General features: G+C 38.5%; 3 protein-coding genes across 5 annotated transcripts in view; all 3 read right to left on the bottom strand.

Moving 5' to 3' along the window:
- Nucleotides 1-8: 8 nt before the first annotated feature.
- On the bottom strand, nucleotides 9-5,827 carry coch (coagulation factor C homolog, cochlin (Limulus polyphemus)). Of its 2 annotated transcripts, XM_081347705.1 has the most exons (12): nucleotides 5,733-5,827; nucleotides 5,302-5,350; nucleotides 5,167-5,211; nucleotides 4,675-4,831; nucleotides 4,459-4,592; nucleotides 3,941-4,009; nucleotides 3,813-3,869; nucleotides 3,579-3,726; nucleotides 3,389-3,492; nucleotides 2,122-2,348; nucleotides 1,492-2,005; nucleotides 9-1,174 (listed from the first exon to the last, which is right to left on the bottom strand). In XM_081347705.1, exons 2-12 carry the CDS (start codon nucleotides 5,333-5,335, stop codon nucleotides 1,002-1,004), a joined length of 1,662 nt encoding a protein of 553 aa, XP_081203831.1. In that variant the 5' UTR covers nucleotides 5,336-5,350; nucleotides 5,733-5,827; the 3' UTR covers nucleotides 9-1,001. The 2 variants fall into 2 exon arrangements, with proteins under 2 accessions (XP_081203831.1, XP_081203832.1); XM_081347706.1 differs by lacking the exon at nucleotides 5,733-5,827 and having other exon boundaries at nucleotides 146-1,174; nucleotides 5,302-5,366.
- A 6,113-nt stretch (nucleotides 5,828-11,940) lies between these two features.
- Nucleotides 11,941-15,059, bottom strand: opn6b (opsin 6, group member b; the record flags this gene model as incomplete). The annotated part of the gene is made up of 6 exons (XM_081394539.1): nucleotides 11,941-12,643; nucleotides 12,744-12,967; nucleotides 13,046-13,150; nucleotides 13,957-14,056; nucleotides 14,635-14,840; nucleotides 14,966-15,059. 6 exons carry the CDS (start codon nucleotides 15,057-15,059, stop codon nucleotides 12,182-12,184), a joined length of 1,191 nt encoding a protein of 396 aa, XP_081250665.1. The 3' UTR covers nucleotides 11,941-12,181.
- Nucleotides 14,860-16,994, bottom strand: part of scfd1 (sec1 family domain containing 1) — an 18,718-nt gene continuing 16,583 nt past the window's right edge. The window contains exons 22-25 of one of the 2 annotated variants that reach the window (XM_081394537.1): nucleotides 16,770-16,803; nucleotides 16,412-16,477; nucleotides 16,259-16,327; nucleotides 14,860-15,653 (exon numbers count right to left, since the gene is read on the bottom strand). In XM_081394537.1, coding sequence (XP_081250663.1) covers nucleotides 15,630-15,653; nucleotides 16,259-16,327; nucleotides 16,412-16,477; nucleotides 16,770-16,803 — 193 coding nt within the window. In that variant the 3' untranslated portion in view covers nucleotides 14,860-15,629. The remainder of the gene's footprint in view (nucleotides 15,654-16,258; nucleotides 16,328-16,411; nucleotides 16,478-16,769; nucleotides 16,804-16,994) is intronic. The other variant, XM_081394538.1, reaches the window with a different exon arrangement.

Raw genomic sequence — 16,994 nt, 5'->3', positions numbered from 1 at the left:
CGAATGATGATTGCAAAGATTCACGATTTTAATAAAGCTTGTGTGAGACTCAGATTGAACAGACCTTCTGCTACATAAATTAATACATGTAACTTGAATATGTTGCGGCTTCTGATTATGCTCAGCCTGTTCAGAAGAGGATATTCAGATGGTTAAGTTGTACAAACACTTTGTCCTTTATTGAGAAGAAAGTAATAAATTATAAACAAATGTACAAGCAGTTTGATGCCCCTCCTCCCCTCTCTGTTCATTACGTGAGGCAGTAAATCATGCATATGGAAAGGTACACAGAAAAAAGGTTCGATAAATACATGAATGTAAACGGGGGGGAATTACATATAATCAAAACGCTAACTTTTCAACCGTGATACTCCTCTCACACCCAGACATACGTGATTCATTGTGACGTTGTGAATGTATTGCATGTGTATTGTTTGGTACCCCTGGGAAGGACCATGTCTTATATAACCCAGATCTATTTATGTAATAATGAGAATGAAAGCTGTCTATTCGTGCACTGCCATGAAAATGCATAAGAGGGCGCTGTTTCACTGACAATTCTCTTCATGACTGCTTTTGCTCACCATCTTCTGCATAGTATCTTGCTCAACTGGAATTGAATCTTCAAGTCCCGAAATTAATATAAAAGAGCCTTTTGTTACAGTGACTCCTCCACAGGAAAAAAGACTTGCCAGAAGCAGTGAAAGAATGTTTTTTTCACCAGGAACATATAAAGACAGACTACAAATCACAAATAATTACATTCTCCACATTATAGAGAAGTTGACATACAATACTGTGATACATTCTCAAAAAAGCTGAAAAAACCTTTGGGTCAAACATACCAGTTCCTTTATAACAAAACCGTTCAAATCCCTTTTCTTACACAAAAATCAAAAGCCATAAGACAGAAGCTTTGTTTCTTATTCACGCCCGCCCTTTTTCTCCTTCCTATCCTCCATTTCTTACTTCCTATTCTTGCACTAAAGCAGTTGCACTGTCTAATTGAACTCTGTGAAGTCCCTGCAGATGCCTCGTACGATGGGCTGCTGGAACTGCGCCAGGCCGGTGAACTCGCGAGTGAAAAACACATGGCTCTCCTTGGGCTCGGATGCCATCGCCTTCAGATCTTCCATTGGAGCCCAAGCCACTCCAACCGTGAACACAGTGATCCCTGTGACAAAACAGGAAGTGCATGGTCAGGGTGACATCACACTTATTTACTTTCTAAATGCACTATATATCTTGTGATTAAGTAGGCCTACTTTTAAAACTCTTAAATGTTCAAGATTAGCTGTTTTCAACCTTTACATATGCAGGGACCCCCACCCACTCCCTCACCACCTCAGGGACCTTCATTATAAAAAATAAAGCTACATTTTGTTGATTACACTTTATACTAACTTTAAATAAGAACATTATCTTCTCAGAGGACCCCCTGGACCTTCAGGGACTTGAAGTCAAGATTAAATGTTAGTGTAAGAAGCGTACCCTCTCTCTGGGCGGCCATTGCCGGCCCTCTCACATCATCGTAAGATTGTCCATCGGTGATGATGATGAGATACTTCCTGTTGGAGCTTGTGTGGGGTTGAAAGAGACTCCGCACAGCAAAGTTGATGGCGTCTCCAGTGGCCGTTCCTCCGCTCATGTATGGGATGTTCTGCAGGGCCCTCAGAGCATTATCTTTCGTGATGTGGTCATTGAAGTTGAACTCCATCCTTTGGTCGTAGGTGAACTGGATGGCACCGATGCGAGATCCGATGTCGGAGATGTCAAAGTTGCGTGCGATGGAGACAAGAAGGTCCAGCACAAGCCGGAAATTCCCATCACCTACACTGCTGGAGCCATCGATCAGGAAGCCCAGGTTTACTGAGTTATAGCACGTCTTGCTGCAGAGCATCTGATCGATGGAGCAAAGTTTATGAGCTAGTGGCTTCACAAACTTGTTGGTGCCGAACCAGCTGGGCATGGTGAAAGTGAAGAACTCATTGTCCTTGCACACTGCCTGTGAGATACATGTCAGTATAAGTGGATTTTAGTAAACTCAAATGTTCCCACTGATGAATTTTTGTATGTGTGTGAGAGAGAGAGGTTCATGAATTCATATGTTAAACATCTCACCTTTCTCATGAAGTCTTGATCGTTCACCAAGCCAATCTCCTCGGGAGAAGGTTTGGCCACAGACACAAAGAAGACGTTAATGCCAGACTCTCTGGCTAAAATTGCCGCCTCCTCCACATTATCAGAAGGCCACCCATCAACAAAAACCACAATGACCCGTGGGTAACCTCTCCGCACACCAAAATCCGGATTGAAAAAGTTCCTCACAGTGTGCAGTATGGCCTTACCTGTGCAGAAGACAATAACTCAAGCCTGCCAAGTTCTGCTCATTTCAGCTTAAGCATCGTCAATTATTTATTATTCCAACTAAAACCATTATGTAAGTGCCAGATTTTAAAGGAAGGAGTCCATTACAAGTTAATCTATATCAACAAAATCTGTGGAATGCTGTCAGTTATCAAACAAAATCAGATTGACTCTGAAAACAAAGGATAATGCATTTACAGTAATGTACTTACACCTGATAACTATGGGCCAAGGCACTCTGGATTTCAAGGGGTTTCAATGCCCAAATGTGAAAATTTTAGCACATTACATTGTCTCTTTGACTGGGTTATTGTTTAATTTATTCAACCAATTCTTTCAACAACACTTTAGGAACAAAACAAATGGCTGTCTTTGAGTAACTGAATCATTCAGTCAACCGATTCATTTAAAAACACTCAGGCTGCATCCTAAACCGCATACTCTCTTGAGTAGGTACTAGTTTTGAATAAGTAATTTGGCCTAATTGCATAGTAAAGTGTCCATCGGATGCACACTTCAGAATCTCACGGAAGTAGTAGGTCATCCTGGTACTTGTTGCCTCCTCTTTTATGAGTACTGTGAATTCAGACATACGTCACCTACTATATAGTAAGGAAGTATGCGATTTCGGATGCAGACTCGTTTTTCAGGAATGAAACAAGTGACTGTGTTTATGAGCGACTGCGTGGTCATTGAATCATTCACTCGATTCATTTAGGAACAAAACTGTTGCTTGGAGTTGGCTCTGCTGTGGCTTCGTTTGGAATTATTTTAGTTGACAGAGAAAACATGGTCTAAAATGTAAGCCACTTAGTAGTAACTTCTTGTTCAATGAACTTTTGTATAAAAGCGACATCAGACTACATGATTGGAGAAGTCCGGTATATGTCACCCTCTCTGGTCTGTTGTTTAAATGGAATTTTAGTTTGTCTTATGCTTTTCCAAAAAGGGTGGTATTGATTTGCTCTAGATTCCACCCAATCATTCGTATGAAATGTGTGTTGAAGGGCAAGTTAAAAACCTGTATTTGTATTGCCCCCAATGTACGGGATCTCTTTGATGGCAAAAGTCACATCTTTGGCTGTCGTATAGTTTGTCAAGTAGAATTCAGTTCGAGGTGTCTCGCTGAAAGAAAAACGTGAAATTTTAGGCTACTTATTGACAAAAAAAAACATTAAATGTGATAAACACCTTGGATGTGCACAGATCACCTGGTTTGCACCACTCCTACATGAGGACCTGGTGTTCCGACCTTCAGCATGGTCGCAAGCTTACTGACAAAGTTCTTTTGCAAGATGAACCGCCGCTGTCCAATGTTGTAGCTGCTATCCAGCAGCAAAGCCATATCGACTGGGCAGTCTGAAACGAGGTAACATTTACAGTACTTGCAATGTCACGGTACTTTGACAATTTAAAGTTAGAAGAGTAAATCAGGCCATACAGACCTCTGTTTGCTGTTGTTGGAGGAGGCTTCTTCACAGGTTTTTTGACTGGTTTCTTGGCTGCAAGGGAGAAATAAGAATGCTCAGTGTAGACTACATATGTAAACTATCTCTAGTTAAAAACTTGTTACCTGCTCCAGACGCAACTGTGGCAGAACTGCTGGTTTGGCTGGACACTTCCAAAGGCAAGCTAATTGCTCCTGAGACAAAATAACAAAACATTTAACCTGACAAACCTTTATGAAAACCTTCATTTTTAAATTCTGCATAATTTTATGCACTATATTATTTATATACTCTAACTGATCTCAATTTTCCTAAAGTTCTGTCCTAGTTATACTTAATGAGAATAACAGGCACGTCTTTTTGAAACCACAAAGTTGTATGTTTAAAAAAGTAAGTTCATCATGAACAATGTATTATGATATCATGATTACACTAATTCAGAATTATTGTTTTAATTCATTATTATAATAATATTAACACTATAATCCATTGTTATTAATATAATTCAAGTATTGAATTATATTATATTGAATTATTCCGCAGAGTGCAATGAAGTGCTAGATTGTCTGCAACAAATCTATACATTTGAAATCAAAACAGACAGGCATTTGTAATGGTGCAAATCGTAGTTGTCTCCACTCACTGGCCACGGTGAAAGATGAACTCCATTGGGACAGCGACTGAGACTGGACACCATGAGCGTAAGAGCTGAGGTAGTTTGTCCTCCCTTGCAGTCCGTGAACCTCCACAGGTCCACCAGATAGACTTATGATCCCTCTGGATGACACAGACATTTTTTCCTTGCTATTAGAGTTTCTTACACGAGTCAGTATCTTTATCATTACTTCTGTGATTGTACCTGTGTATTGCTGCTCCACATATGCTGGAAATAGAAGCATATACTCCTGAACCAAAGACTGACAGACTCCACAGAGTGCAGTTTGCTGGGCAGAGCACTAGCTGACGGGTGTCTGGTAGATCCACCGAGCGAGTTCCACAGCTAATTGGTTTTGGAACTAACCATGTATAACACAAGACATTATCCATTAAATGATTAATTTCTTGTCAAATAAAACAAACATATTAAACATTTTGAACTCAAAAACTAAATGTATTTCAAAAGGTCTATTAGCTACTAATAAAAAAAAATCAATTCATTAATACAAACAATAAAGCAATGCAAAAGTAATGTTGTGGAACTAAAAAAAAAAATGATATTTTCAAATTTAAAAAGTTGAAATTCTTCTACTTTGAAACAGTTTCTACAAATTTTAACTCCATTCTTTGCATTTAGTATGAAAAGAGTTGGGGGGGGGGGGGGGGGGGGAATATGAAAAAGGAAGTCACTGACCATTTAATTCAGATCCAAAAGTGCAACAGCTCAAAGACAGAATACCTGTAAAAACGTGGGAAAAAATTATGATAATTCATAATTACATAGAAGAAGCGTTCAGTATCAGTCACTTTAAACAAATGAATCACCTACCTAATACATGAAGTACAGCAAACCACGTCGACATGGTTAATGAAGATATCTGTAAAGACAAAAGAACATTATACCAGACAACAATGAATAAACCTTTTTTTTTTTCTATAAAAAAATGACTAAAACTTCTAAGGCTTTTAAATCTTTATTTTTCCTTTTATCTGGGTGTGTAAAATTTATTTGGCACACAGAAGTGAAATCAGATATGATCCAGGAAAAATGTAATCTCCCCAGACACATCCATCACAAACAGCTCCTTTGGAACTGCATACTTAAGTTAATCCACTCACAGAATGAGGTAGAAGAAAAGAGAGAGAGACAGAATGGAGAAGAAAAAAAGATGCATATCTGGATTATTACAATTATCTCTATTAAAATGCATTAAACAGCCAAAAATCATCAACCACATATGAAGATTAAATCCAACTTACAGATATTGTGTAGGATGACGTTTCTTCAGCCTTAAAAGCTTTATAGAAAAGAAAAATGAAGTAATTCCGTTATGGATGATATTCCAGAGGTGTCTGAATATTGAGGAAAGAGCTAGTCCTTTAAATAATGTCCCCGAAAACCCCAATGATTCTCTGCTGACATCACAAGAGGCGGGCCTTACATCCAAACCACCTGAAAAGGACATTGTTTTAAATTCTCCTGCTTTTCAGTCATTTAGATCAAATATATGTACCAATAATAACTAAATGCTAGAACTCAGTTTATTCAGAGGTGGTGAGTAACGAAACAGAGAGCTACAAAGAGGAGAATTAAAAACACATAAACACATGTCATGATTAGGCCCTGACTGGGAGCCAAAACTTTACATTGAGGCTAATGGGGTGTAATTAACCTTGATTCAGTGCTATAAATATTACAATCTCACCCCAAATGGTCCGAATGATAAGAATCGCAGTCTATTAAGAAGACCTGACCAAAGAATGGAGACTTATCAGCCAATAAATGAAAGTAGTCGTGTGACAGATGCTTTTATCCCAAGTCTCTTTCAGAACACATATCTTTGCTTCACTTTGGTTTTAAAAATTAACACACATCTTGAACATGGCTTATGCTGAAAAAACTGTCAATTGTTTTTATTTTCAATATACAGAGAGTGCTTATGTGAAAGGGCAATTGGGTGCATTAGCATGACACTGTCCTGTTTTCAAAGAGGTCTTTGTCTTCTCCTGGTAACTTTTATGTAATCATCCTTCATCAGCTCTACTGTGGACCATTTCCGAGGTTAATCCTGGCAGCAAACAGGAATATGATAGGTCCATGTTTACTGTGGCGTCTCACAACTCATTGGCATTTACTTATTAAGTGCTGTGGAAGTTTGTAGGAGTACGTAGTGTGCGACAAGGTGCTTATTCAGTGCGACAGGTAAAAAACCTCTCAAGGAATGATACTCAATCATCTTAGAACAACTGCTCATTGTAACAACTGGGAACTGTCCCAATGGCTCAATTAATGAATATTTCACAGAACACAAAGTCCATGTCAGACTCAAGCGGCCTTTCAGGAGAACATTCTTGGGATGGTCATGGTGGAAAACATTAAGTCTCTCAACCAGAGTGTGAACTTCCATATCAAGTAAAGCTTGGTTAGATAAACCATTCATGATTAAATTCCAGCGGTTTAAATCGCTTGTTGAAGGTGTGCCAACATGAAACAAGACAGGGTGGGCTGGTACTTTAGATTGTGGATAGTAAACAAAGACACAATCGGGTGGTATTATTAAATAATAAAACATAATATGTAAAAATGGTAGTATTTTAATTATTAAAAAATATACACTACCCAGTTTGGATTTAAATAGGAAAATGCTTAAGAGTCGATGATTAGATAATTATTGCAGTGATTATCATGTTTCTAGCATGTTTGGCAACAGTTCATCAAGAGGTGCATACATTTAGATCTTGTATTGACAATGCACGAGTCCAGCACTCTGTAAAGTCTACTCCAGCACATCCCAATGACTTTCAATGAGTTTGAGCTCTGGGTTCAGAGGTGCCATGAAAATTATTCTTCATGCTCCCTCTCAACCATTCCTTCGCAGTTTCTTGAGCAGCAAATCAGCATATTAGAATGATTTCTGAAGGATTAGAATGATTTTATGTGACACTGAAGACTGGAGTAATGATGCTGAAAATTCAGCTTTGAAATCAATTACATTTTTAAATATATCAAATAGGAAACATATTAAATTGTAATAATATTTCACAATATTACTGTTTTTACTATATTTGTTGAGCATAAGAGACATTTTTGAGAAACATTTAAAGGGGTGGTATAATGCCCTTTTCACAAGATGTAAAATAAGTCTTTGATGTCTCCAGAGTGTGTAAGTGAAGTTTTAGCTCAAAATACCCCACAGATATTTTGTCAAAAATTAGCAAAAACGCACCATTTTGTGTTTGTCCCTTTAAATGCAAATGAGCTACTGCTCCTGACACAGAGGGCGGAGCTACAACAGCTTGCACTCACACAGACATGCACTGAAAAAGTCAAAAACTTTTAGCCTTTTATGTTCAAACCGGATTCAGATAATGATGGAGACGAGACTCAAGAGGAAGTGACAACATGTAGAATGCAACAGGACATTTCTGAATGGTTAGTTGATGAATTTATGTAGCTTACGTGTAGTTATCTTCTAGTCATTGATTAGCACATTTTGTCTTGATAATCTATAAATCGTGTTCAGGGGGCGGGGTTTATGTAAATTTTAGAGTTAGTGATGTCACTAACCCGGGAGGAATGTCATGTAGTCCCTACCAGCCGTTTGTTGTAGTCCTTAAAAAGTGATTTCTTTAAAAGCAAATATCTCCCTTTGCTTTGAACTTTGAGCATTGTAACTTCGCAGATGTTGTTTATGCTCAAACAGCAACATTACACACTAACTAAAGTTTAAAAAAGGGAAATCATAATCAACCACCCCTTTAAAAAAATCTTACTGAACCTAAACTTTGAGTGTATATGATCTACAAGGCATTACATTTCATAAAGAGATTAAAAAAGTGTTACCAGATCTTTACATAAATGCATATAAATGTTAATGGTTACAATTTATTTTACAGTAGGTGTGCTTACAGAGAATTTACCTAAGAAAGTACTGGGTAATATAAGTTAACTACATGGGTTAAGGTTAGGTTTAGGGGTAGGTTAAGGGTTAATACCTAGTTATAACCCAGTTTTTGTAATTACTATAAGTAGTACATAGTATGTACATGCGGAAGAGGACTGTAAGATAAAGTGCTACCATGTTAATATTAGATTTTGCTTGATTTTTCTAGGAGAATTTGCCAGGCTCAAAGGGAAAACAGTGTGTTCCTTTATGTAATAGAACAGGTTTAGTGTTAAGCAGGTGATGATTTCCTGAGACTTGTTATTACAGTTTGTTCCCATTGGGGCAGCTGATGGTCATATGGAAAAGTTGGCTTGACTCCTCTGGCTTTGTGCAGTCAGATGAAAAACGCTGAATTAAAGCAAAGTGACACACATGTTTCTTCCCAGGCCAGCATCGCGCTGTCACGTTTCACACCATGTGAGACTTCATGGGAGATCCACAGCCTTCGTCCAAGAATGCATAGACTACCACTCCACTCCCTATAAATAGTAGTAGCCGTCTAATACTTCGATGGATGTCTCATTTAGGCGACCGTCTTCACCTACACAAATATTAGCCTTGGCTAATGCTGTGTAGACTTGAGCCCAGATTTGTCTGCTGAAAAGAGAAATTTATTTTCCCAAAATAAATAATAATAATAAAAAAAGATTTCATTCTCTATGTTGGAAACATTAACCAGAAAATACGAAATTTCACGATTAATATAAGAGAATATATAGGCTATATTAGGTTTCTTGGAGATTTTGGACATTGTGAATACACCACAGAAAAAGTGATAGTTTCCAAATGTGGGCAGAATGATTTGCAGAAGTTAAAAAATGAAAGAAAAAATAGCTTGAGTTTCTGAGTTTGTTGAGTTTTGAGTTAGTTTTTTAGACATTTCACCTGAGTGATTTTATGTTTTTGCACTTAGTAAGGTCATTTATGGAGACCTCCTATACTAATACCTTATGTACTTTTCACTCTCCATTAGAGCTAATGGACGTCTAGTTCAAGTAAATGTCAATGTGTCATACAGTATATTGTCAAAAGCTTGACAGTGAATGGCAGTAGCTTTTGCAATATGTTTTAGCCTACCATTCAAAAGTTTGGGTTGGGATTTTAGTTTTTAAAGAAATTCATTCTTTTATTCAGCAAAGACACATTAAATTGATCAAAGGTTTACCATAATTGGATTCTAAAAGAATATTAAAATGGAAAAAAGCTATTTTAAATTGTAATAATATTTCACAGTCTTTTGATCAGTGTTGGTTTGCATAAGAGACTTATTCACACAAAAAAACTTTTTTTTAGGTAGGTAGTGAACATTTGACGACATCTCATCTCTTAGCAGATGCATGACTTTCTTTGCATTTTTCATGAATTTCCTTCCAGTCTTACAATTATACACCACACTGATAAAATTTTCCAGAATTCAATATCTTTTCAAACTGTATAGTAGTCCTGCACCAACATAAGCCTATGGGTCTGCGCCAAAAAAATCTCATTGCATAACGGACCTACTTTAACCCCCGGCACCACTAATTTGAGAGAACATTCACCACAACACCATACGCACCAAGATCTTCTTATTTTGCGACCACCATGTGGGACTAATTCTCTCTGCAATCATTTGAAGAGGTGACATACATGAGTAGAGAAAGTTCGAGTGCTGTGAACGGGGCAGGAGGGAGACATTTCCCACAACCGTAAGATCAGGCCACTGAGGTGTTAGTCATGTCTTTGAGAAAAATCCTTGCTCATACCAAATTACCACTTGCTCCAAACCTCTCTGATACAGCGTTTCCCACATACACTGTGTACAAAACACTTTTGTCTGCTTTTTACCTGTATTATAAACAAAAAAAAAATATCATATTAAAGCATGTTAGCCTATTTATTGCATAAATTGAATATTATTCATCCTGTTCATCCCCTCACTTGACAATTATAAACTGATTATCTGTGTACTATTTTTCTGTTCTTTGCCAGGTTCTAATTCCTTTGTGACCTATGAGGTCATAGTTGTTTGCTTTTAATCTATTTGTTCTGAAACCAGTTACTGACCTTGTCTGTTCTTGGAATTACGACTCTGGATTGTTTGACTCTTCCCGCTGCTCTGTTTGGACTCAAGCTTTCGCTGTTCCTCTGACTACGAGCATGCCTGCTGCTTTTGAATTATGTGCCTGGATAATATAAATAAAGCACCATTACCTGACTGTTCTGTTCATTCTGCGCTTGAGTAATTCGTACTCAGTCCTGACATTACAGTCTGGTCAAACATGGACTCATTTGAGGACAGAGACAGGAGGTCTTACTCGGCAAACACCAGGCTTAATTTGTGAATCCTCCTGCTCTTTATCATCCAGCCCATCATCCTAGAGCTTCTCACCATGATTCCTTCTAGTGCTTTTGTAACAGACTTAGGCCAGTAAGAGATGTGTATGTAAACCTCACTCTCCTGATCTGAAGAGGCACTAGCGACTGACGCTAGAGGCTGCAGTCTTTAGCGTCCTTGTTAGTGCGCCCGTTCTCACATCGGTTCGAATCCCGCTTGGAGTGGGTCGAGTAGGACCGGTGACATTTGGTGCCGTGACCCAGATGGGAGTGAGGTTAGCGGGGTGAATGTAACAGACATAGGCCAGTAAGAGCTGCGAGTCTAAACCTCACGCTAGAGGCTGCAGTCTTTAGCGTCCTTTTTAGTGCGCCCGCCTCCCATGCCGGAGACCCCAGTTCGAATCCCGCTCGGAGCAGGTCAGGTAGGACCGGGGACACTTGATTATAATGAGGTTTAAACCTCACCACTGATTACGACCGGATGGGAGAATGAAGATGGAGATAAATTAGAAGTGGACACCTGGGTTATTATATAAACTTAAACTAAAACTAAAATGAAACATGATTTCATTTAGTTTTGTGTACTACCATATCAAACTAAAACTGAAATAAAATTAATAAAACTATATACAATAAAACTAACAAAAATGACAAAATCACTTACTAAAATTTTAACAAAGTATATGTTAATAAAACCTAGCTATAATAGCATCTCAATGAGACATTCATGATTTGTTGCTCATCTTTAATTTCAAACTTTGATTAGCTTGTGAAATATATATATTTTTTTCATGTTTTTATGTATGTAATATTATTAATTGAATATTACTTATATATATATATATATAATTGTGAATTTAAAATTAGGAAAGCTGTAGGGTGGTTGGAGCCATTTTATTTGCACATTGTCTATTTTATTTTATCCTGTTTTTGGTTAGCGAGGGAGATATTTTCTTATTCATCAAAATTTTGATTCTTTTCCCTCTTTATTATTTTGGCCTTTCCTCTTCCAGACATATTTTATACCTTACCTAATATTTTTACTTTATTCCTTACCTAATTTGTGTGTGTTTGATGTGCTTGGACGAGAGAAGGGATCTCCAGCAACCTATTTCTCACTCCTCCCTAACCCTTAACTGGGGAGGATGTAATACAGACTTACCATTAAATGTGTGTCGACACTTCACAAACCACAGAGACAGAGATGAAGCGAAATAGGCCCATTAACCTAAATTTTATTGGATTCACACAATGACCTCACGTTCAACATGAAGCATTTGAACAAATGACTCACTAGTAGCCTGGAGTGTCCTAATCTGTTTGTATTTGTTGTGAAATTAAGATAATACATAAAGTGAATGTACTTTATCATCATAATATTATTATCATCATCCTCATCATCTTATATAAACATTCAGAGCACATAAACTAACATAAGAAAGACAGCTAAAGTCTTCCAGAGTCGCTGGGTTTCCTCATTAATCTATAAGGACTGACACTCCTATGTGACTCTGTTAAAGGGCTACGCTGGCGTTCTGATTCAGGAGGGCTCTCTGCCGTCCCCTCTGGGCTGCTTTCACTTGCCTTATGGTCCATCTCTACTGGCTCATCCTCCCCAAAGCAGTCCACATCAAGCTGCACATCACAAGGCCGGGCCAATGGCACAGGAGGGGTGTGCCTGTGTGCTGATGTGGGTCTGAGACAGTAAAACAGAGCCTGCAAGTCCTTCCGGAACTTAGAGCTCATGCCAATGTAGATAAACGGATTGTAGAAACTTGCTGACTTGGCGAAGAGGCTTGCCAGGATGCCGTTGAGTGGGGGTACTTGGTAACCCCAGGCAGACCACATGGAAATGACTGCGTACGGGGACCAGGCCAACAGGAAGGCAGCACACACAATGAGGGAAACCTGGAGCGAGAAACACAGTACGACACATGCGTGAGTATGAAGCTGAGGGCAATAGTTATTTGTTAGATGATAAGTGAAATTCATGGGCCAATTGTTTTACCCGTGTGATGCTGCGTTCAATCTTTTTCTGCCTCTCGCTAACATCTCCTCCCCTACTGAACTTGTGGCTGGAGTTGACCGTGCGGATGATGGACACATATGTAAAAACTATAACGAACAGCGGCACGAAGAAGTTGAAGAAGAAAATGCTGATGACGTAGAGCTTGAACGGAACGGAGTACAGCGCTCGTGTCCAGTCGATTTCACATGTCCCATACCCGCGAGCTGCAGAAGAAGTGAAATTCAAAGAAATCTCAATTTCAAATTTTTAAGATGGTAAACATCCTTGATATACAGTCCTACCTCTGTAACTTCCCCAGCCCAGCAGCGGAGCTCCAGCCCAGAACAGAGAGAACAGCCAGACCGCAGTTATGACCAAGCAGATATTACACTTGTTGACCTGATGAGCTGAAGAACATGGCAGAAACACTCACATCAGCACAGCCTTTAGCGTAATCGCGCTGATTTATCTAGCATTTGTGCAGCCAAGGATAAATCGCTTCTACAAAAGGAAAAATAAGTCCTAGATTTATCAAAGATTCAAGTTCAGAAGTTTTTAGGTTCAACCACTTATTGTTTAATAAAAGACGAAACAAACGGGACTTGCTGGTATTCACTGTGTCCTACTGTAGATCATTTTGTCTCCCAAACAGGATTCCCTTGTAAAAATAATAACATTTATTCTGATAATTTATAATAAAAGTTAAATTTTAATTTTATTGGTGATTATTATTATAATAATTTATTAAAATGGCCAGTCTTTAGAAAGCAGAATTAAACTAACACCCTCAAATTTGCTAAACATTATTATTTATAAATTTATATTATTTATAAAAAAAAATTGGATTAATGTTTTTAATTTATATATTAGAAAACTACATTTCCCCCCTAATTTATTTCTTCACAGACCCCCTAGCACCCACTTGCAACTCCTGAACATCAATTTAAAAACTAGAATTTTTACTTATGCGAGACCACTTCCTTTCCTAACCTCTCTAAGAGTAATGTATGCAGCTATTTGTAGCGTAATAGTCAATAATAATACTATGAGAATGTGAAATAACCGATTCGGCAAATCGATTTAGCACAGATTTTGTAACGTAATTGCAGAACAGCTTTCAATGACTCCACTGCATGAGCACCTGGACTAAATACTGGATAGCAGCCATACAAAGGTATAATAACCCAGTAGCTTTGGCCAAGATAGAGCATACCATGCTGAGGGTGGCAACCTTTGATGTAGCGGATGACACTGATGGCTGTCAGTGTGTTGATGCTGATGAGTCCGAAGAGCAGGATTAGGAATCCATCCACCTGGCCAAGACACAATATCTTATACATTGCAAGCAGGTCTGGCATTCTGAGGCAGTAATCGCTCTTACTTGTCTCATCACCCACTAACCAGGCCCTGGGGAACAAGCCAGCTAGATTAGGGGATAAAGGGACACATGCCTGTGTACTTGGAACAACTACAAATGATTCCTCTCTTCAGCCCCTCCTGCCTCATAACACCACCTGCCAGACTGCAGCTCTCACACCAGATATCGTGTGATGTCTTCTAAGAGCATTCAGTGACGTGAACTGAAGGGAATCATGCTGAAAGGCACTTGATCATTTGAACTTTGTACCTGAATTCATCAGGAGGATCTCAAATAAAATCATTTACTCACCCTTATGTCGTTCCAAACATTTATGACTTTCTTTTCTCTGTAGAACATAAGATATTTTGAAGAATGTTTTGGTCCATACGATGATAGCCAGTGTGGTTCAAAACAACAGTGGACCCCTTTAACTTTCACAGGCTTTTTTCTAAATATTTTCTGTTATGTTCCACTGAATAAAGAAAGTCATACAAGTTTTAAGTGGCATGAGGGTGAGAATCAACCCCTTACCTTGCAAGTCCAAAATGTCTTTATAAGATAGCCTTCATCTCTGAACACATCAAAAACTTCAAGGATTCCTCGAGAATATCCAAAAATAGCAATGCTGGCGTCAGAAATGGCAAGGTTTAGTGTTAAGATATCCTGTGGTTCGAGAGACTTTCTTTGCTTAGTTAAAAGTAATATTACAACCCCATTTCCAATCCAAGAGAGCCATCCTATCAAAGAAAAAAATATAAAATTCACCCATTGTTTATTCTCACAAGACAATTGAATGTAGTGAAGCTCAAGAAGAAACAAACCATATTCAGGTACAGAGAATACAAAACAATTAGACAATTACCTAGTATTACCAAATAGACACCAATAGCGGTCTCTCCTCCATTCGACACTCTGTAGACTTTGACATTTGAGGGAAGAACATTGTGGATGTCCATCTTCCATGAAAACCATTAGGTTGGACTCATCTCAGGGTGACGTTTGCTATGGTTCACGGTATTTCTCTCTTCATTGGTGGAAGTTCAGCAGACACACACAGGCCACCTGGACTAGACCAAATGCCCTGGATCTACACTTGAGCACACATTTGAACTGTAACAGAGGACCTATGCTGATCAAGACTAGGTGTAATCTCCTGGGTGTAATCTTGTTAAAGACTTTAGAGACTGAGGTTTTTGGGACAGTTCTTGTCAGTCACCAGACCACTTAAGGCATTTGCCTCAGCTCTTGAACTCACCCGATGTCAATAAGCCCGTAATGAGGATATCTACGTCTCCTTTTGATGACCCAAAGTGGATTCAAACAAAGAAAACAAAGCGCAATTGGTGCATGAGATGGTTAAACTTTATTGTTGGTTACCTTTAGTATTGAATTAAATAGTATAGGAAAACAGTATAAAGTACATGGAATATGAGTGATTCTGAAGTTAGAGAGGTTTTAATGAAGTACAACTGAAGAGATCTTGTTTCGTTTCTAGAAGGGTGGATAACTAGACTTCTACGCTCCTCCTATTTCTGACCAAGCTGGGAGAGCTGTGGAGAAATAAATGGGTTTAGTCTTAAAAGCTCTGATACCACAACATCACATTAACACTTAAACAAAACTAGGATTGAATAATGAAAACTACTGAATAATTTTTCAGCATACAGTCAGTGTCATATAAGTTCACGACTACAGGAAGAATTGGGAAAAGCGAAACCCTCCCCTTATTTTCACTCAGAGCAAAGCGGTAAAAGTATATTAACAAGAAATTGATGTGGAAAAAAAACTGGGCAAAATGTTTAAAAAATATTTACAGAGGGAAAGGCACGTTATGACTTGGTGTCAACTTTGTTAAGACAAAGTACAACGTAGATTTGCTTCAAGCAGCAAAAAGCATTCCAAGACACTCAAAGCAGTGTTGTTCTCTCCAACTCTGGGATAATCGGTTGGATTTTAGAGCAATGGATCGCGGAGCAGTTGATTTTTCACGGAATTCTGTCCTTGTACGTGAAAACGTATTTTGATGAATTTGTACTTTCAACTGAAGTGTGACGCAAATCGGGTGACACATCTTGAATGTTGCATGTAAATGTCCTGTTTTTTATAACATGCATTTCCTATCAGTTTATGCTGTAGGCAGGGGAAGTGATCATACCTGTTTAATGAACTGGGCAGCATTGAAAAGCTCACTACAGCCATAAAGAACCCGCTTCCCTTGCTTGGCCTGAAGAGAAGAAAATCATTACACTCGTCTTCATAAGCAAGTTCTCGTAGCACATTTTACACTTGAAAATGGGCACAGTCATACCTTTGTGTAGTCAACAAGATTCTGATACTCTATGTAATTGCCTCCACCAACGACAAAGACGATGGCCTGTGAAATGAAAATCTGTCATCAGTTGTTCAAGTTTAACCATGTGTGAATTTCAACGCTTTGTATTAAATAAAACCCTGTAATATTTCAATTGGCCCTCCTACAGACGTGAGCTCAGACACTCTAGGCTTCCAGCTCACTTTGTCATCAGCAGGGCCTAATCTCCACTAGGAACAGAAGGCTATCTGTGACTAACATTAACCCAGCCAGGTTACAGCACATGGGCGCCAAACTGTGAAGATACCGTATCAACATCCTCATGGTGCAAAATGCTTTTGCCTTTTATACTCACCTCTTGAAAAGGGTTCTTGTTCCTTGGAATGGAGCTGAGGGAGTTAAACAGTTAGGATTAATTCATCATCACAGGCAGAGAGTGAAAATAGCCGATCGTTGTGGGGGAAAAAACTACAGATCTTCTTATATTCTAAATATTTTCAGTGGAAAGTTCCAGCTCTGGCAAGGATGTGCAGATCCGTTATTTACCTAACTTCAATACTGCCTTATGTATATGCAATAA

This window comes from Scardinius erythrophthalmus (genome assembly GCF_964197995.2).
Source record: "Scardinius erythrophthalmus genome assembly, chromosome: 19".
Taxonomy (NCBI): Eukaryota; Metazoa; Chordata; class Actinopteri; order Cypriniformes; family Leuciscidae; genus Scardinius; species Scardinius erythrophthalmus.
Note: the sequence above shows the minus strand (reverse complement) of the source record. Positions and strands in the feature narration are given on the sequence as shown.